General features: G+C 48.6%; 1 protein-coding gene across 1 annotated transcript; it reads right to left on the bottom strand.

Annotated features, from left to right (window-relative positions):
* Positions 1-711: 711 nt before the first annotated feature.
* On the bottom strand, positions 712-1,613 carry LOC124659505 (lachrymatory-factor synthase-like). The gene has a single exon (XM_047197375.1). It carries the CDS (start codon positions 1,519-1,521, stop codon positions 919-921), a length of 603 nt encoding a protein of 200 aa, XP_047053331.1. The 5' UTR covers positions 1,522-1,613; the 3' UTR covers positions 712-918.
* Between the last annotated feature and the right edge of the window lie 20,274 nt (positions 1,614-21,887).

Genomic DNA, 21,887 nt, shown 5'->3' with positions numbered 1-21,887 from the left:
TGTTATACTGTGTTGGGAGTATATGTTTCGTGGTTTCTCTCCAAAAAAAAGAAAAAAAAAGAAGAAACGAATTGAACTTGGTTTGATGTCTGTAGACAACAACCGAATAAATGGGGTGGGCCTCACAAGTAAACACAGCGGAGCTTCCCTTGGAAGCCAGCAGGCCGATCGCAGGAGCAACGATGAATCAGGGCCCGAAAAGTAATGAGGCCCGGGTTGCTGGCTCATGGCAAAAGAATGAAAAAGAAAAAAGAGAGAGACTCGGATCGGTAAACGAATTAACGAACGAACGCACTCTGCGTGCGTGCTGGTTTGTTGTTGCACAAGAAAAGGAATCGACTCATTCCTTGTTTTGACACAGCCAGCTCAGCAGCAGCAGCAGCATCAACGCGCGCTCTGCGGCTGATTTCGCGCGTGGGTTTCTCCAAAGCCTGCTCGAATCGAACCAACACGTGCCTGCTCGACCCATCCTCCACGCCTCCGCACTCTGGACCACAGCACAGCGCCTCCCTCTGCTCCCGTTCGTGGCCCCGTAAGAAAAACAAAATACTGTACTGCTGATTTCTCGTGGCCCAAGCCCAACCCGTTTGAGAGCTACCATTCCAACGTTCTCTACTCTACGCCGCAAAAAATACTGGACATTTGATGAATTCCATATATTACGGTATCGTACGTTTATACTGGGTACGTACAGTACAGGAGTCCTTCCGTATAGTAAACGGTAGGTACGTACATACATACATGATGATGGCAAGTCGCCAAGGCCCAGAACACAACAAGAGAGGAAGAAAGTACCACCGGATAACCTAGTGCCGCGAGAAGAAACAAGAAGATCACAGCCGGAACATACATCATAGTACGTGGTACACTGGTACACGTGTACTAGTGACGTGAGTACGTCTAAAGCGTTCACAAAGCTCAGACGGCGATAGAGTTGTCCAGCCTGCAGAGCTCATCGGCGGCCTCCAACCCGGCCGCCACGCTGGGGGCTGCGGCGCGCGCGGACAGGACGTGCTCGCGCACACGCGCCGCCATGCCGTCGAGCCCGGCCTGCAGGCGCGCCACGAGCGCCTCCTTGGGCGTGCCGCGCACGGGCTCGCACTGGAACTCCCACCGCAGCTCGCACCCGCCGGCCGGCGCCGCGGCGGGGACGACGCGGAAGGCGGCGAAGAAGGCGCCGAAGCCCATGTTGTTGTCGTTCATCTCGTAGCGGAAGAAGCGGCGCGCCTGGTCGTGCTCGAGGAGCGTCTCGTGCGCCCAGTCGGCCGGCGCCCCGTCGCCGGGCGGGGTGCCCTCGCAGTAGCGCACGCACCCGGCGGCCGGCGCCGTGGCTCCCGCCGCCAGGCGGCATATCGGCACGCGCGGGTGCCACCGGTGGAACGCCAGGAAGTCCGACAGGAGCGCCCACGCCTCGTCCGCCGTCGCAGCCGGCACCGCCGACACCACCCGCCCCTCCCAATCCCACGCCTTGGTCCGTGGTGCTGCGGCTATGGCGCCGCCCGCGCTGGCCTCCGCGTCCATCGACGACGACCCTTGGCAGCTTTCTCTGCCCTGTATTGTAGTAGGACAGTACGACCGTGCGACCAGATTAGTGAGTGAGTGAGTATGTGTGACTGATGCCTACGGCCGAGTTGGCTCCGATGCTCGAGGTTGGGCGCCATTTATAGAAGCGCGATCGGCCGGACCATGTGTGGCTTGAACGGTCTTTGTATGGTGCGTACTCAATCAGATGGTGGATTAAAATACGCATTATTTGCCATTTTTTTTCTAAATTAAACAACAGAAACACTATCTTACTAGGTTGTTAAACTTAGAGTTGCACAAAAAACAGTGTGCACCTTTAGATATATTGAAATGTTCAATCGTTCGGCTGGACGTACTTTCTAAATCTGAAGTTACAGATAATTCGAAAATATGCAGCTACACAATATTATCACTGGATAATACTCTAAAGAAATGAATGGTTAAGATCATCAACTTATAAGCACTTCTCATTAGATTACTGTTTCCACGTTTGGCATTATCCGTTTGATCGCCAAAGAGTGCCCACACAGATTCTCCCACGAAATTGTGGTTGGGAAATTTTCCATCCAATTTCTCATTAGACTACTTTTGCACCTTCTTTATTGTGCTCTCTAAAATTGGTTGGATTTTCTGACAGTGACTATTTCGTAATTATTAGCTCCAATGGCAGAAAGTCAAAGCTCGAACCTGTCACATGAATCAAAATTGCAAAGAATGACATGTAGAGATGGCAATGGGCCCTTTTCCCCGCAACCCGTGGATAATTCATCTACAAAGGGATGGGTATGGAGAATTTCAATCCCTCGCTATTTCCATCTAAATTGGGGATGGGGATAAAAATATCTCTCCATCCCCGTTCCACACTATACCCCGTTATATGCTTGTATTTACATATAAATTAGTATATTTTTATCGGTAATATGTTGTAGCTAGTAACACGTAACATTATGTCTAGGGTTGTATATTTAACATATGGTATTCATTTATTGTCAATTTACCACATATTTATTACAAAAGTTGCTTATTTTTGTGTGTAAAAAAGTAAGATCATAAAATTATGAGAAGAACATATGAATTTAGCTTTTCGATGGGGATGTGGATGAGAAATAAATATCCCCGGTTGTAAAATGGGGACAAGGATAAGGCACTCCCCGGTGGAGAGGAGGCCCATTGCCACTCCGAATATACGTGACCTTTTTCCAATATGTATTTCTCTCACCAAAAATATCCTTTTTCTCATTTATCTTGCTCCTTTCTGGCTTAGACGAGGCACGGATTGAGGTAGAGCCATGGATAGCTCAGAACTATGCCATTGGAGGTAATTACTAGGATGACAGAGGTTCACTGCGGTTGAGAGTTAGAGTAGGGATGCGAAGCACCGCCGATCCGGCACGCTGCATATTCAAACTTAGAGACTTTAGTTTTAGCTAAGTTGTACTAGGTTAGTTTAATTTGTGGTGTCATATCACTTTTGCAGGCCTATGCGGGATGCCGAGCTACACTCCTAGTTAGGGTGAAGGATTGACATGGGTGTGGTGGTAGTTGTAGCCCAGATTTTGGAAGGAAATGAAGAGCAACACCAATCGTAAGAGAGAGAGGGAGGAAGGGAGGGAGGGAGAGAGAGATAATCGGTTTATATCGGAAAAACGGACAATATCTAGGCCTTTAGAAGAAGATATAATGGTGGTAGAAATTGTAGTTGGTGGCAAACTAGAAAACAAATCTACTGCTATTGCTTAGTTTGTGATAGCTGAATTTTGTTGCATTGTGCTTATTTTATATCATGTTGTTTTAAATTAGCTACATGGGTACCAAAAAGCAGGTTGAGTAAACACAAAAATAGACAAAAGAATTAAGACGAGTAAGCTTATGATAATCCACCTCAATGTGAAACACAACCTAAGTAGAGAGACCGTCCATCATAATCAACAAATTTAAGCAAATTGGCATTCTCCCATAACTCAACTTTTCACTGGTACACCAACATTCACGCTAACCCTTTTTTTTTCTCCCAAACAACTTTTTTTTGTATGTCTAACGCTATGCAACGTTTGAATTTAAAACTTTGCAGTTCACTTAAACATTTAAGATAGAACGTGGAAACATAGTTTGGCGTTTTTGACATTAAATAAAAAAATATAGTTAAAAGATTGTTTTGAATCTTTAAATATTTGAAAACAAATAGTTGCACAAAAGAAAATCAAAACTATTTTTGCCACATTCTACCTGTAATATTCCGATGACCTGCAAATTTTCAAATTGATATGCTATACTGTTTGAGAGACACAAAAAGGAAAAAAAACACGAAAAATGTGGGTTGTAGGTGTCATGTGGTTCGATCAAAACTTCCCCGGTTGAAAATTGTGGTCTTTGCGGTGGGTGGAGAACTTTAACGAAGTTTATTCGCAGAATTGCCGATGGCAGCACTAAGCACGGACGGCTCACTGATTCCTAATTTTGCAGTGTGCCGTACTACTCCACAGTGGATATTCAAGACGTTGCTCTGCTCAGATTTGTGCAGTGCAGCGATGGACCTACCCACTGTACTGGGTAGGGTCGAATTGGCGAATGAGCATCCTCCCTCGATGAAGATGTCTGCACAAATCATAGGTAACCCGTACGCTGCTCGCTCTTAGCTAGCGGGGGAGGTGGTGCTGCAGTCCCAGCCTGATTATTGTCGGATTGGGCCATCCAACCAGCTAGGCAGATGCGAGAATTGATGCCGCGGCAGCGACCTCCTTATTAATTCTGGCATTGCGATCCATCGATCTGTCGGATGTATTCATTCCCATTTCCATTCGTATTGGCTTGGCTAATGAGTGTGAAGCTAAAGCTGAAATTATCAACGCTGGGCATTTTCGCCCATGACCCAGGCCAGGAGGGCTGAAGCGACCGATGAATGAGATGAACCGCCGCCTGCGGCTGGTCATCAAGGCTGTGTATGTACTACCTAGTTTTTTTTTTCCGAAAAATCTCATCCCATGGCAAGACCATTGCAATACTTAATTTATCGGCAAATATATTTTAAAATTTGACCCTATGAGCCGTCTGCAGGCTTTGGCGCGACCGCCACCACCTTGATGCACTCATCTGGAATGATATTATTGCGGCAATTGGATCCTTCCGTTCTGTATCCAAAGTTCTTATTAGCAACAGTAACTCTACTACTTTCTGATTTCATCTTTGGCACGGAGATGTCCTACTCAACGAAGATTTTCAACCTCTTCTCTCACTCCACTCGCCCTAAGATTAGCATTGCCACGGCCCTCTCCTCTGGTTGTGCCTTACGTTTGCCGTTTTGGCTGATCTTCGTGTCCTTTTTTCTGAGATGAGCCTGGTGGACACTCGCCACGATGTTCCGACTTACGTGACTGTTGTCTCTCTAACAAAAAACCGTCAAACAAAAGTTTCTATCTCAACTCTTTCTGGCATCTACAGATCGATGATGTGGCGACTAAGGTTTGAAGAAACACTGCCCCTTTAAAGTGCAAGATCGTCTGCAAGCTGGATAGGAAACAACGCCTTCCCACCAATGAGCGGTGGTTGCGCCATCAGCTTTTGCGCCTCGGCTACCCCTCTCCTACCCCCAGGATGTAGGCATGAATCATCTATTGCATGTGTGCCCCCAGGCCCGGGAAGTATGGGCCTTCTTCCACCACGACTTCGACCCCACGCTTATACCAGCTTCATCGACTTTTTGCTCTCGCGTTGCCGCGGTTTCGAAGAATCCACCATCAACACCGTCATTTCTTGGAGCACCTTGAAGAGAAGAAATGCTCTTACTTTTAATGGCGTTGTTGAGGATCTCTCTCTTGTGTCCCGCCGGTGCATTGAGGATGTTAGGCTTTGGGCCTATATATGCAACACTTCCTCCTCAACCTCTCTTCTTAATTCTTTGTGTAATGGTTATGACCCCCATGAATCCACACCCTTCTATTTAGCTCCTCTACCCCTCTAAAATATGCTTGTAACGATCCCCTTGTATACCTTCGAGTGATTTGTAAAATTGTTTAGGCTGGCGCAAGCCCTGTAGCCAGGTCAAAAAAAAAACGGATCCTTTGGCGAACCAACGCCTTATTTAATATTTCGTTGAAACTATTTTAAATTTTGACTTATGTGTTCAATGTAAACGAGGACGGAGCCAAATCAAGGTCGGCGTGGTGCCCAACTAACCCCTGAGCCCATTCCATACCGAAAATTCTTGGCGCCTGGGTCAGTTTCCGAAATAGTTTCGCCTACATTACATGAGGCATGCATATAAGTTTATTTTGTCCGAGGGTCAGATTTTTCCAAAAAAAGGAAGAACGTTTATGTATCAACAAGCATTTGGTTGTTGGAACAAGGACTGCGTTTTCATGCATACATGCGTTCATACATGTAATTTGAGCCATGCATAGATTTAACTCTGCTTGTTAAAAAAAATAGATTTAACTGTGACATAGCTGTATTTTGTCCAAGCATGGTCTGCAGACACCGTCACGTGCCATGGACCTGAGGACGTCGCGTCGTACGCTCTCATTAGTGTAGGGGCCGTCATGACTGATGCAGTGCGTGTACCGTGCAGATGATTTGATTCGCCATCAACAAACAGCTGGCCATGTAGCGACAGTACCGGCTTTCAGACGCTACTGCCTTTTTGTGGGTCTGGTACTACGTGCCTAAAACAGGCTCAAACTGTCGAATACACGGTGTATGAGATGCCGGTGATAAGGACGGAATCAAGTGACGTAAAAGGCCACCCGGCCGGTGATCCATCCATCGTACTGTTGGATTATTAGGCAATTTTCATGTGAGTTTAATTACCGAAAGCAAGATTACAGATGCACAAGCATACTTAACCATACACATCAGACTAAGCACATGCATCAGATCTGAACATGGAATAAGTAGCAGTCGCGAGGTAGGAGAGTAAAAGCACGTACACCGCGACCGAGGAAGGTCGCACCGATAGCAGCAAGCACCACCACCATGGGAGTTGTTGATGTCGCCCATGGTGTAGTCGGATCCGTCGATGAAGCAGCCCGAACCGTCGATGAAGAAGACGAACAGCGGCGAGCGGCCGCGCCGAGACGCTCCCCAAAAACCTTATCGCCCGTCTCCCGGTGCAGGATCTCAACGGACGGGGTTTCGGAGGACTGCTCTCCCGGACGGCTGTGCACGCAGTCGTCGGGATGGGGAAGACTAGAGAGTAGCGCAGCAAAAGGAACTTCGCGAGAGAGAGAGATCTAAAAGCACTATTCTCCAGATCTGATCGGTCTCCTTGTATAGCCTGGGAGGAGAGCCGCCCCGACCGCGTCGACACGCGTAGGAAGCCAGGGACACGCGGCGAGCATGCACATGCAGGTCGACACGTACCCAACACAGTTGGTGCACCAAGCAAAAACTTAGGCTTCCTTGAGTGTGTCTCGAACTCGAACTCGAGTCACGAAACGCGACGTGCGTGCGTGACGTGTCGTGACGTGCCGTGCCGAGCCGAGACGGGCGGAGGAGGAGGAGTGCGCGAGGGCTTCTTCTATTCTCACTCACTTGGAATGACTAGAACAGCAGCCCTTATATACCACTCCAACTCTCTCCCAACTAGCAATGTGGGACTAAACTTTGTCCCCAAGGCTGTCCCAAGCCGCCAACGTGATGGGCCTTGAGATTTCGGGAATTGTAGACTATATGGGCTGCCTTACTTGGGCTGCAGCCCATCTACATTTAACAATCCCCCACCATATCTCATATGCACATCGGATGACACATTAGTTCCATTTATCGTTTAATATACCGCACTTCGGTGGAGGCTCGTTAAGTTGAACTTCCACTTAGGCAAGGTGCTACGCTTGACTACAACCGAACAATGGACTATGCCTTGAATTGTCGGTCTTTGTGCGGCAAGTTTCGCTCAATGCCGGCACGGTACTAGGCTACCTTAGCCTTCCCCTCGGGTGGAGCTTATAAGTCATACTCCTCGGCCCTTCATGAGCTTACTAGAGATTCACCCAAATCTCCCACACTATGACCGAGTAGTGTCACTCATATAGGTGTGTTCTTCAAAAGATCGCCCTGTAGGACGGCGTCTTCGCTCATCAAGAGCCGCTCGTAACACATTAAGACATTGTCAACCCGCCTTACGGTAGCTATGAGAGAATTGCATCCACGGCGGAGTGGGAGTATTAAATTTTCTCTCAACTCGGTTGCTCCAGTTTGTTTTCCCGAGTCCTACTTCACGGAATTTCCGATCACATAGGTTGGGTTACCCCTCGGCAACTCAAGTGGGTCTCAAACCCATCTCCCTCGATGCAAGGTCTATCATGTTTCTTGATAGTCCTTTAGTGAAAGGATCCGCCGGATTTTTAGCACTTTGGACATAATCCAATGCTATCACTCCGGAGTTCTTCGGTTTTCGACAGACTTCAATCTCCTCTTGATATGTTTGGAACTTTTCATATTATCCTTAGAACTTTTCACTTTGACAATCACAGTTTGATTATCACGAGTTCATGAGGATAGCCGGTATTGGTTTTTCAACCATAGGCAAGTCCATCAAGAGCTCACGAAGCCATTCCGCTTCGACGAGTAGCGGTATCTAATGCTGTGAGTTCTGCTTCCATAGTTGACCTCGTTAAGATGGTCCGCTTGCAAGACTTCCAGGAAACGAGCGCCACCACCAAGAGTGAAAACATATCCACTTGTGGCTTTCATTTTAGCATCAGAAATCCAATTGGAATCACTATACCCTTCAAGTCCTCTTTGATACCCGGTATAATGAATTCCATAACTCATGGTTCCCTTTAGATAGCGCATCACTCTCTCAAGAGCATGCCAATGATCATCTCCCGGGTTGGCCACAAACCGGCTAAGTTTGCACACGGCAAACGAGATATCAGGCCTCGTAGCGCAAGCTAAATACATGAGTGAACCAATGATTTGAGAGTATCTCAATTGATCTTTAGTTGCCTTTTCATTCTTTCGAAGCAATACTAGGATCATAAGGTGTGAGAGAAGATTTGCAATCAGCATATCCAAATCTGCTCAACACCTTCTCAACATAATGAGATTGCACAAGTGTAATCCCATTATTCTCATCTCTCAATAGCTTGATGTTCAATATAACATCAGCTTCCCCAAGATCTTTCATCTCGAAACACTGAGATAAGAAGGTTTTTACCTCCTCAATCACTTTGAGACTTGTCCCAAAAATTAGTATGTCATCCACATACAAGCATAGGACAACTCCCTCACCCCCACCATGGCGGTAGTACACACATTTGTCGGCTTCATTGACAACAAAGCCCACGAGATGTCAAAGTTCTTTCGAACTTCTCATGCCATTGTTTGGGTGCTTGTTTGAGACCATACAAAGATTTCTTTAATTTACACACCTTTCTTTCTTGACCTTGCGGTACGAAACCATCGAGTTGTTCCATGTAAATTTCCTCGTCCAACTCTCCATTTAGGAAAGCCGTCTTAACGTCCATTTGATGAACGAGAAGACCGTGTGAGGCAGCCAATGACAGTAGTACTCGAATGGTGGTCAATCTCGCCACAGGTGAGTAGGTATCGAAGAAATCTTCGCCTTCCTTTTGAGTATATGTAACACCCCATTTTCCAGAACCTGCATTTTTCCTACTGTTTTAAATTTAGGGCCAACAAAAAACTTTTCATTTTATGATTTCATGAGTTTTTGTTTGAGTCATGAGTGTTCTGGTCTTAAAAATTTCTTTAGGTTTATTCAAAATTAGGGAGTTACCTTGGTTAATATTATAACCCCATTTTAAGATCAGTAGGGTTTGAACCATTTTGTGTTTGGCTATGACCTTCACCACCATTTCTTTTTCACTTTACTAAAAACCCTAGCTTTTTGCTGTTGACCATCACCATCCTCCTGAGGGGAAACACCTCCCTCCCTTATTGGGAAAATGATATAGTATCACCTAGGGTTTTCACCTTAAACACCATCATCATCTTTTTATTCTTTCTTTTCACATTTGTGCACTTGATCCCTTGTCACTCTTGGGCACATGCACTTGGCATGGCCTCTCCTTTTCTCACCCCTGCCCCTTCTCTTTTCTCTCCTCTCTCTCTTGAGTTTTGGCCGAGAGACAAGAGGGGAAACCTCCCCTCTCTTTTTCTTTCTCTCTTCCCTCTCTTTTTTTTCTGTTTTCGGGCCGTGGACACCACCACAACTCTCTCTCTCACTCCGGCCCAACCTTACCTCGCACCACCCCTCTCTTTTGGCCCAAAACATCACCAGCACCCCCCTCCCGCGCCAAAACCCTAGCCACTAAACGCACGCGCGCGCCACGGTGGTCAAGCGACATGATGGCTCGACGCCTCGCTTCGCCCGCCATCACGCCTCGCCTGCCGTGCACCCCTCGTTTCCTCCCTCGCCGACGCCACCGGGGCTACGTCACCGCGGGCCCTACGCGTGACGCCTGCCCTCGCGCGCCCGTTGGCCATCGCCACCGCCCACGCCACCGCCTCGCCTCCCTCCGCCTATATAAACACCACCGGAGGCACGCCTCCCCCTTCGGCTCCCCCACTCACTACGCCGCAAGGCTGCTCCACTCCCTCTGCGGCTGCTCGAGCGGCAGCCGAGGCCATTGTCGTCGCCACGCCGAGGCGCTCACCACGGTCACCGCGTGGGTGACGCGCAGGAGGTCGACGCCACGGCGCCAACGCCGCTCCCCGCCCCGATCTCCTTCTCCCATGACGCCTCTTGCACCTCCCGACCCCGCCCCTCCCTTCTTCTCCTCGGGAACGCCACGGGACGCCGCCGCTCACGACGCTCCGACGCCGTCCGTGACGCAGACGACGCCGAGCAAGGAGGAGCAGCAGCCCCTGGACACCGCCAGCACCCGCACGCCACGCACGCCTACGCCACCGACCCGTCTGCACCGATCCACGCCGCAGCCGGCCGCCGGTAAGCCCCCGGCCGCCCGTTCTTCCTCCGCGCCGGCGGCGCCTCCGACGTCGCGCACGCGCCGGATCCGGGCCGTCGGATCCAGATCGGGCGGGTGCATGGCGCATGCACGGCCACGACGGCGTGCATGGCCACGTCGGCCTGCCGGACCCGCCACGGGCCCCCGGCCCTTTTTCTTTTTCTTTTTTCCCGGCCACCGGAGAGCCCCACTGGGCCGGCCCATTCGGCATAGCATCTGCACGGCCCAGGGCGTTCCCGCCCTTTCCTTTCTTTGAAAATTTGTCAAACAAAGTTTTAAAATGCAAATCTGCCTGTGAACTGTTTCGTTAATAAAATTTGTTTGGTAGCTCCGATTGACATGATTCCAACTGCATTAGAACCAGTATGTAAATACCTTTCAGATGCCACTGGCCTTGTATTTTTAGGATTTTTGTACGATTTCTAAAGTATAAAACACGATCACTGTATTCTGGTTAGTATTTCTAATTCCTAAAATTGAAAAATAAATATTTTTGAATGATTCCAATTGTGTTAATCTTGTATTGTTACTGTGCATCTAGGAAAAATACCAGAAACCTCTGTTAGTAATGTTTAGTCTCTGGTAATGATTGTAGGTGAGTCACATGAAATGATAGGGTTAGGGTTTGATGCTTTTAATTAAACCTTGATGCATTGTTTATCAAAATGGCCAAATCATGTTTGTTTTCTGCCAAACCACTCCCCTGCATATTTTCTCTTTTCATTTGTTACACTTGGTTATTGAATATATGTTGATTGTTTGTATCGTTTACTTTGGCGACGCTAGATACGAACGAGGGAGAGGTTGAAGGGGAGGACTTTGGAGAAGGATTTGAGGAGGACCAGGGACAAGCCAACCAAGGCAAGCCATCTTTGAACTCTGAATGATGTGGTGTTGGATGTCATTTGTTGATATCCCTAAGCATCTTGTCTCTCTTTATGTGGTGATCTCTTTTTGTGATCTATGTATGGTTGTAATAGGAATAGTTCCTTGTGGTGGTTTTTCATCTTGGTTCACACATGGGAGAGGTGCATGGTGTCACGGCCATGCTATTACCTTGAGTCTTCATAAGTGCTCAACCCGAGCCTATACCATCCATAATTATTATTGCACCACACCCCTACCTTGTTAATTAATTAGGTATCAAAGTCATGATGCTTGGTGTGTTTCTCAAATTGAGAGAAGTATGCCGTGTACTCCCTTGAAAATGGTTGGGTATCACAACCACCCCACTCTAGTAGAATAGTAGCACCACAAATCTGAAAGTTTGATCCACCCCTATGTTATCATCTTACATGCTTACCTTAAGCAAGCAAGAACCCCTTTTATGTCACCCACCTATTCCCTCTTGAGATGATGATCTACATCTCGGCCATGTTATTTAGTAGCTCCTACGCATGAAATTTTAGGATGGGAACCCCTCAAGGTTTACCTTGTTGTAAATGTTTATGAAAACCTTGGGTGTGTTAGCCCAAGTGTATGGTTTAAGAAAAACAAAGGATCTTGATAAGGATGTTTGGGAAAGTGGTTTATGGCTGTTCGTGGAACACCAAGGTGTTGTGGGAAAAACAGATGGTTTCTAAAAAGTGGCACTGCGTATATGTGTACACCAGCCCAACTTTTATTCGCGCAACCACATTATCCAAAGTGGGCACGGGCTTAGTCCGTAGTCCGTTGAAATTGGCATAAGCACCCTTCACAACTCTCTAGGGAGGGTCAAGATGACCTCCGACGCCGGGTTGCGCTCCGGAGGAGGCAATACAACGTCTTAGCCGATAGCCGGACGATTACCGAGGGTCTTCCGTCGTGGCGCCGGAGATACGCTCAAAAGGAGGTATGCTTGCCGGGGTGCCGGGAAGGGGTAAGCCCGCAGGGAAGGACTTGTGCCAAGGGAGATGGGCGAAAGACTATGACTGATTATTCGAGTCTCGCATACTTTCGTATGACGATCCGGGGATGATCCCGGCGGATTTATCAGTTCTTGTGGGGAAAGTGCGCACACTCTGCAGAGTTAAATCTATTCGAATAGCCGCGTCCGCGGTCATGGACGGGTTGCAAAGGTCTACCTTTACCGGGGCTTGAGTTTTGTTTTATCAAATGCTTTGCAAGGATGTGTTGTGTTGAGTGTACCGGAAAGGTACGGAAAAGGGCGTGTGTCGACCATATGGAGATGGTCGTGGAAAAACTAAGACCAAGTGGGGGACTTCTCCTAGTGTTTCATGTAGTGGAACTCTTCTTCAATAAAGATATAGAGATGTCATAGAACCTTTCCTCGCATATCCATCAATTGAGATGGAGAAATGCAACTCTTCTTCAATAAAGATATAGAGATGTCATAGAACCTTTCCTCGCATATCCATCAATTGAGATGGAGAAATGCAACCCTTCTTCAATAAGGATATAGAGATGTCATAGAACCTTTCCTCGCATATCTATCAATTGAGATGGAGAAATGCAACTCTTCTTCAATAAAGATATAGAGATGCCATCGGACACCAATAGTGCTCCCTTTACTTGAGAAGCCGGAGCGCTATGCCTACACCTGTTGTTGATGCATGCTATATCCACAAGAGAAACTGTTCTCCCTCGCTTGTCTCTTTTAGATAGCTTTTGTAGCACCCCTTTGATGGTTTGCGAGTACAATTCCAAATGTACTCACGGCTTTGTCCCCGGCTATTAACTTGGCCGGACTATGAGGAGGACTATGAAGACGACGGAGGATACCGGGACGACTATGCGACCTAGGACGATCTCCAAGTCGACGCCCGTAGGTCTAAGGCATGACTTGGGCCCGACGACGTTGACGTGTATCCGCTTGCTATGTGTTTGAACTTGCCCGTCGTGGCATTTATGTAAGACCGGGACATGTGATCCCGCTATTGTAAGACTTATTTATTCGGTACTCGTAATGGATGATGTAATTCTGGATATTCGGTTCGGTTATGTGCTCACGGTGCACCGATCATGGGATCGTGAGTTGAATGCATAACAGGGAATTTCGGACAGCTAGTCCGGGGTCCCCACGAGAGCTGGTATCGAGCCATCCTGACCCTAGGAGGCCCTAGTTAGCATGGACGCTAAGATAGTACAAAAACTATTTTCTAAAATAAAAACGAGATGACTATATGCTGAAATAAAGCCTAGTCTCTCCCCTACTTTCTCTTAGATAATTAACTTTACTTATATTTGTTATTAATGCTTTTTACTATATGCACTTAAAATTTGGCACACTTGGATCATCTTACTAATTTAGAACTTAAAACTTTTGTGTAGATGGATCCACCGATGTTCACCGAGAGCATCCAGCTTGGCTTTAAGAAGCCTCCCTACCTGTTTGAGACCGCCCTCGTCGAGGTGTCACAGGCCGTTGGACGCCTGGCACCCGAAGTGAAGGGGGGACAGATGGAGAGCACCAAGGACGGTGAGATGTCCTGGATGGTGGTTTGCACACTCCGAGGCTCACATGTGAAGCAGCTTGAGGAGATTGAGGTCCAGGTCTTTGACCGCACATGGGAGGACGGACTTGTGAGGGTGCTCCAAGCGGCCCTCTCTCGTCTTGTCTTTCACCACCGTGTCGAGTTGGAGGCCATGGGACTTCCTCACGCCTTCTTGGGGCGCCGCAATGAGGAGGGGTTCCCACTATGATCCCCTACTTTTGCCCCCTTGGACGCCAAGTGAGCCAGATGGAGAACTTGTTGTTCAAGACACGGCTCAGCCTTGACTCCAACAGGATGGAGAATGAGGTGTTGAAGCATGAGATGGAGGGGCTCAAGATGGACTTGAAGTTGGCTAAGCTCAAGCATCGTCGCCAACAGAAGAAGACCCTCCGTGTTCGCGAATCCAACTACATGCTCAAGGTTAAGGTTATGCACCTCAAGGCCGCCCTCCGCGAGGCCGAGGAGAAGCTTGAAGAGACTCAGGATGACGGCGAAGATATCCGCAAGGAGAACACCGCCCTTGTGAGCGATGATGAGGACTACATGGAGGAGGAAGGACTTGATGGGCTTGATGATGAAGATGACGAGGACCGCGCCTTCATCAACGACGCGATCGAGGAGCCCGCACCCCTTCACACCGTGGAGGCTACTCCGGATGATGAGGAGGATCCCGAGGAGCCCCGTTCGATGGTCCTTCCGCACCACTTGATGATTTCTAGATGTGCACCTTCGAGACTTGGTCTATGTTAGGATGTCCCGTATGATGCGATGAACTTGTTGGTCCTTATGTGACCTTGTTGGATGTGAACTTGATGCTTTTGGTGGAACCAATGTTTATGGTTGAATGTTAGTCTTTGCGTTCGCTTTTTGCTTCCCTTATTTGAAGTCTTTTCTTCTCATGCATGCACATACCTTTCCCCGTATGTAACACGGCGCTTAAAACTTCCGAACTTTTTCACCATCTCATTTCCATGTCTATCATCTTCACCTTTCCAGATGGTTGAGACCCGCCGTGGGGGTAACACTTCCGACAATCCACCACCACCCCCGGATCCTGACATGACACAAATCTTGCGCCTCTTGATGGAAGACCGCCAACGCGCTCGCGCGGAGAGTGAGGCAAACATAGCCGCACTTAGGCAGATTGCCCAAGCCGCCGCGGGAAACCGCAACAACGAAGAAGGAGAAGGACACGGCGAGGAAGCACCAAGATCCCGTCTTAGAGACTTTCAGAATACCAACCCGCCCGTATTCTCCAAATGCGTCGCTCCCCTCGATGCGGATGACTGGCTCCGCACCATTGAAAACAACCTTGAAGTTGCCGCAGTCGGAGATCACGAGAAGGTTCTTCTCGCCACTCACTTTCTCTCGGGACCCGCTCGGGCTTGGTGGGAGAATGTCAAAGCCATGCAGGCTCCTAATCATGTCATCAACTGGGAAGAATTCACCGCCAAGTTCCGTAAAGCTCACATTCCCACGGGTCTGATCAAGATGAAGCGTGATGAATTTTTCAATCTGAAGCAGAACAACTCCAACGTGGTGGATTATCTTGAGAAGTTCAATACTCTGGCCAGGTACGCCCCACAAGATGTGGACACCGATGAGAAGAAGCGCGACCGTTTCATGAATGGTCTGCATGAAGAGATTCAGAGTATCCTAGTGGCTGTACCTTATCCCGACTTGGAAGCGTTGGTAGACGCCGCTATTATGGTGGAGTCTAAGCGCAAGGCTGCCTATGAAACCAGGAAGCGCAAGATGCAACAACAGCAGAGTGGACCCAGCAATCCTAAGTACCGCAGTCCACCCCCATCAAGGCCTGCCCACCCACCTCAGAGGAACTCAACCCCAGCTCCAACTTATCGCTCTAACAATTACACCCCCAACCGTTCAGCTCCACAGCACCGTTCCGGAGGAGGAGGGTATAATAACAACCCTCGCCCCAATCAGCCCGCTCGTCCTCAAGGAGATGGATGTTTCGCTTGTGGGAAGCCGGGGCATTTCTCTCGTGATTGCCCTACCAAGATGAGGACACCTCAGCGTGCCAACGCCCCCAGACCCAATCAAGCTCAAGCTAGGACTGCATCAGGGAAGAAGCCGGTTGTCAAGAAGCGGGCAAATGCTGCTCATGGCCATCCGAACCATGCTAGTGCTTGAAGAAGCGAGAGGAAGCACCGGACATCGTGATGGGTACGTTCCTAGTCAACTCCACTCCTGCCCGTGTTCTTTTTGATTCCGGAGCATCTCATTCCTTCGTTACCGAACCCTTCGTTAAGAAGAGTGGGCTAAAACCAACCATAATGAAACGCCTCATGCTAGTCCAAATTCCTGGATCCACCGCTAAAACCCGCTTATCTTGCAAACAAGTTCCTATTATTATACACCAAGTACCTTTCCGAGGCGGAGCTCATAATCTTAGGAGCCCAAGGCTTAGAGGTAATACTAGGAATGGATTGGATGACCAAGTATAAGGGACAAATAGACTGCGTCGAAAAATCCATTACCCTCACCAATGATCAAGGTCTGCCAGTTAAATACACCGCTACCGTACATTCATCGAAAGCCTTTTGTAGGAAAAGCATCTCTGGACCCCATCACGAACAAGTTCCTATTGTCTGTGAATACCCTGATGTCTTTCCGGAGGAATTGCCCGGTATGCCCCCAGACCGTGACATCGAGTTCATCATAGAACTGATTCCGGGTACCGCACCCATAGCCCAGAGACCTTACCGTATGAACCCCCAAGAACTGATCGAATTAAAGAGACAATTGGATGACATGTTGGCCAAAGGACTCGATCCGACCTAGTGCTTCGCCATGGGGATCGCCCTGTGATCTTCGTGGACAAGAGAGACGGAACCATTCGCTTATGTGTGGATTACCTGGAGGCTCAACGAAGTCACCATTAAGAATAAGTACCCTCTCGCCCAAGATCGATGATTTGTTTGATCAGATGAACGGAGCAAAGGTTTTCTCCAAAATTGACCTTCGCACCGGGTATCACCAACTTAAAGTGCGAGAAACCGACATTCCCAAGACTGCCTTCACCACCCGTTACGGATTGTATGAGTACACCGTAATGTCTTTTGGACTCACTAATGCCCCCGCCTACTTCATGAATCTCATGAACAAGGTTTTCATGGAATACCTAGACAAGTTTGTTGTAGTGTTTATTGATGACATCTTGGTTTATTCCAAAACGAGGAAGAGCATGAAGAACATCTACGACTCGTTTTGGGCACCCTTAGGCAACATCGATCGTATGCCAAGTTTAGTAAATGCCAATTTTGGCTCAAAGAAGTTGGATTTCTTGGCCACGTTTTGTCAGCCGAAGGACTTTACGTTGACCCCTCTTTGATCAAGTCCATTGTGGACCGACAACCCCCTAAGAATGTTACAGAAGTGAGATCTTTCCTAGGATTGGCGGGATATTACCGCAAGTTCGTTGAAGGATTCTCAAGTATCGCCAAACCAATGACCCTCCTGCTTAAAAAGGGTAAGAAGTTTGAATGGACGAGAAAAGTGCGAAGAAAGCTTTCAAGAGCTTAAGAGACGACTTGTTTCAGCTCCCATCCTAACCATGCCCGACGTCACTAAGGACTTCGTAATCTATTGTGATGCTTCCAAACTTGGTCTTGGAAGTGTTCTGATGCAAGAAGGGAAGGTGATCTCTTACCTCTCCCGACAGCCTTAAACCCCACGAGGCCAATTACCCCACCCATGATCCGGAATTAGCCGCCGTAGTTCACGCCCTCAAGACATGGCGCCATTATCTTATTGGAAACAGGTGCGATATATACACTGATCATAAAAGCCTCAAGTATATTTTTACACAAAGGGAGTTGAACATGCGACAAAGGAGATGGATTGAGCTCATCAAGGACTATGATCTTAGTATCCATTATCACCCGGGTAAAGCCAATGTAGTTGCCGACGCCCTCAGCAGAGACCCCTGTTCCCTTAACTACCGATTGAAAGTCGAGCAACCCTCGCTTTACCAAGAATTTGAAGATTTTGGATTGGAATTGGTTAGTCATGGATTTCTTGCTGCCATGGAAGCCAAACCAACTCTACGAGATCAAATCAAGGAAGCCCAAGTGGGACACAAAAGTATTGAAGGGATCAAACGTCGCATGGGCAAGGAAAAGGTAGAAGGATTTTCAATAGATCCAAATGGAGTACTGTGGTACAACGGACGTCTCTCGCGTACCGAACATTCCTCGAATTGAAAAATCTGATAATGGAAGAAGCCCATAATACCCCTTATTCTATTCACCCTGGAGGATCTAAAATGTATCAAGATTTGAAGGACACCTTTTGGTGGCATGGTATGAAGCGGGATATTGCCTTCTTCATCGCTCGATGTGACGTTTGCCGAAAGTTAAAGCTGAGCACCAACGCCCCGCCGGATTACCGCAACCTTTGAAGATACCGTTATGGAAATGGGAAGAAGTGGGGATGGACTTTATCACCGGACTTCCCAGGTCTAGCCGTGGACATGACTCCATCCGGGTAATAGTCGATCGTCTCACCAAAGTAGCTCATTTCCTGCTCGTCAAAACCACCGATCGTGGGAGAGCGTTAGCTGATTTGTATATCTCTAGGATAGTCGGTCTTCATGGAGTTCCCAAAGTCATCGTATCCGATCGAGGAACCCAATTTACCTCTCACTTCGGAAACAGACTTCACGAAGCCATGGGCACCAAACTATCTTTTAGTACAGCCTATCATCCTCGGACCGAGGACGAGACCGAAAGGGTAAACCAGATTACGGAAGACATGCTCCGAGCATGTGTGCTTGCTTATGGAACCAAATGGGAAGATTGCCCGCCTTTCGCCGAGTTCTCTTATAATAACAGCTATCAAGCCGGTCTTCGGATGGCCCCCTTTGAAGCACTCTATGGGAGGAAATGCCGAACCCCTCTCAAGCTGGACCGAAACCGGAGAAAGCCAAGTGTTCGGTCCGGACACACTTCGAGAAGCGGAAGAACAAGTTCAGCTTATCCGTGACCGTCTAAAGGCTGCACGGTCCCGCCGGAAAGAGTTACGCCGACGGCAAGCGGCGGGAATTAACTTTCGGCACCGGAGATTTCGCCTATCTACGAGTAACCCCTCTCAAAGGAATGAAACGTTTTCATGTCAAGGGCAAGCTTGCGCCCGGATATATTGGCCCTTTCAAGGTACTAGGCCGAAGAGGAGAAGTGTCCTACCAACTTGAGCTACCCCTGAATTGTCGAATTCCATGATGTCTTCCACATCTCTCAACTTCGGAAATGTCTCCAAGCACCCAACAAAACGGAAGTCTTCAAGGATATCGACTATCGTGTGATAGACCTCAACCACGATTTAACCTACCGAGAAAATCCCATACGTATCTTGGAAGAAGCCATGAGGGTTACTCGCCGAAGGAAGATTAAGTTCTTCAAGGTCCAATGGAGTAATCACTCTGAAGATGAAGCCACACGGGAAAGAGAGGACTATCTGAGACAAGAGTTTCCACATCTGTTCAATCACCTAGCCGTGGAATCTCGGGACGAGATTCTTCTAAGGGGGGAAGGTCTGTAACACCCCATTTTCCAGAACCTGCATTTTTCCTACTGTTTTAAATTTAGGGCCAACAAAAAACTTTTCATTTTATGATTTCATGAGTTTTTGTTTGAGTCATGAGTGTTCTGGTCTTAAAAATTTCTTTAGGTTTATTCAAAATTAGGGAGTTACCTTGGTTAATATTATAACCCCATTTTAAGATCGGTAGGGTTTGAACCATTTTGTGTTTGGCTATGACCTTCACCACCATTTCTTTTTCACTTTACTAAAAACCCTAGCTTTTTGCTGTTGACCATCACCATCCTCCTGAGGGGGAAACACCTCCCTCCCTTATTGGGAAAATGATATAGTATCACCTAGGGTTTTCACCTTAAACACCATCATCATCTTTTTATTCTTTCTTTTCACATTTGTGCACTTGATCCCTTGTCACTCTTGGGCACATGCACTTGGCATGGCCTCTCCTTTTCTCACCCCTGCCCCTTCTCTTTTCTCTCCTCTCTCTCTTGAGTTTTGGCCGAGAGACAAGAGGGGAAACCTCCCCCTCTCTTTTTCTTTCTCTCTTCCCTCTCTTTCTTTTCTGTTTTCGGGCCGTGGACACCACCACAACTCTCTCTCTCACTCTGGCCCAACCTTACCTCGCACCACCCCCTCTCTTTTGGCCCAAAACATCACCAGCACCCCCCTCCCGCGCCAAAACCCTAGCCACTAAACGCACGCGCGCGCCACGGTGGTCAAGCGACATGATGGCTCGACGCCTCGCTTCGCCCGCCATCACGCCTCGCCTGCCGTGCACCCCCTCGTTTCCTCCCTCGCCGACGCCACCGGGGCTACGTCACCGCGGGCCCTACGCGTGACGCCTGCCCTCGCGCGCCCGTTGGCCATCGCCACCGCCCACGCCACCGCCTCGCCTCCCTCCGCCTATATAAACACCACCGGAGGCACGCCTCCCCTTCGGCTCCCCCACTCACTACGCCGCAAGGCTGCTCCACTCCCTCTCCGGCTGCTCGAGCGGCAGCCGAGCCATTGTCGTCGCCACGCCGAGGCGCTCACCACGGTCACCGCGTGGGTGACGCGCAGAGGTCGACGCCACGGCGCCAACGCCGCTCCCTGCCCCCGATCTCCTTCTCCCATGACGCCTCTTGCACCTCCCGACCCTGCCCCTCCCTTCTTCTCCTCGGGAACGCCACGGGACGCCGCCGCTCACGACGCTCCGACGCCGTCCGTGACGCGGACGACGCCGAGCAAGGAGGAGCAGCAGCCCCTCGGACACCGCCCGCACCCGCACGCCACGCACGCCTACGCCACCGACCCGTCTGCACCGATCCACGCCGCAGCCAGCCGCCGGTAAGCCCCCTGGCCGCCCGTTCTTCCTCCGCGCCGGCGAGCGCCTCCGACGTCGCGCACGCGCCAGATCTGGGCCGTCGGATCCAGATCGGGCGGGTGCATGGCGCATGCACGGCCACGACGGCGTGCATGGCCACGTCGGCCTGCCGGACCCGCCACGGGCCCCCGGCCCTTTTTCTTTTTCTTTTTTCCCGGCCACCGGAGAGCCCCACTGGGCCGGCCCATTCGGCATAGCATCTGCACGGCCCGGGCGTTCCCGCCCTTTCCTTTCTTTGAAAATTTGTCAAACAAAGTTTTAAAATGCAAATCTGCCTGTGAACTGTTTCGTTAATAAAATTTGTTTGGTAGCTCCGATTGACATGATTCCAACTGCATTAGAACCAGTATGTAAATACCTTTCAGATGCCACTGGCCTTGTATTTTTAGGATTTTTGTACGATTTCTAAAGTATAAAACACGATCACTGTATTCTGGTTAGTATTTCTAATTCCTAAAATTGAAAAATAAATATTTTTGAATGATTCCAATTGTGTTAATCTTGTATTGTTACTGTGCATCTAGGAAAAATACCAGAAACCTCTGTTAGTAATGTTTAGTCTCTGGTAATGATTGTAGGTGAGTCACATGAAATGATAGGGTTAGGGTTTGATGCTTTTAATTAAACCTTGATGCATTGTTTATCAAAATGGCCAAATCATGTTTGTTTTCTGCCAAACCACTCCCCTGCATATTTTCTCTTTTCATTTGTTACACTTGGTTATTGAATATATGTTGATTGTTTGTATCGTTTACTTTGGCGACGCTAGATACGAACGAGGGAGAGGTTGAAGGGGAGGACTTTGGAGAAGGATTTGAGGAGGACCAGGGACAAGCCAACCAAGGCAAGCCATCTTTGAACTCTGAATGATGTGGTGTTGGATGTCATTTGTTGATATCCCTAAGCATCTTGTCTCTCTTTATGTGGTGATCTCTTTTTGTGATCTATGTATGGTTGTAATAGGAATAGTTCCTTGTGGTGGTTTTTCATCTTGGTTCACACATGGGAGAGGTGCATGGTGTCACGGCCATGCTATTACCTTGAGTCTTCATAAGTGCTCAACCCGAGCCT

Source organism: Lolium rigidum, chromosome 6 (assembly GCF_022539505.1).
Source record: "Lolium rigidum isolate FL_2022 chromosome 6, APGP_CSIRO_Lrig_0.1, whole genome shotgun sequence".
NCBI lineage: Eukaryota > Viridiplantae > Streptophyta > Magnoliopsida > Poales > Poaceae > Lolium > Lolium rigidum.
The sequence above is the reverse complement of the archived record's forward strand: the minus strand, read 5'-3'. Positions and strand labels throughout refer to the sequence as shown.

Coding starts and splice junctions, on each gene's coding strand:
- LOC124659505 (XM_047197375.1), bottom strand. CDS start 1,521: ATGGACGCGGAGGCCAGCGCGGGCGGCGCCATAGCCGCAGCACCACGG.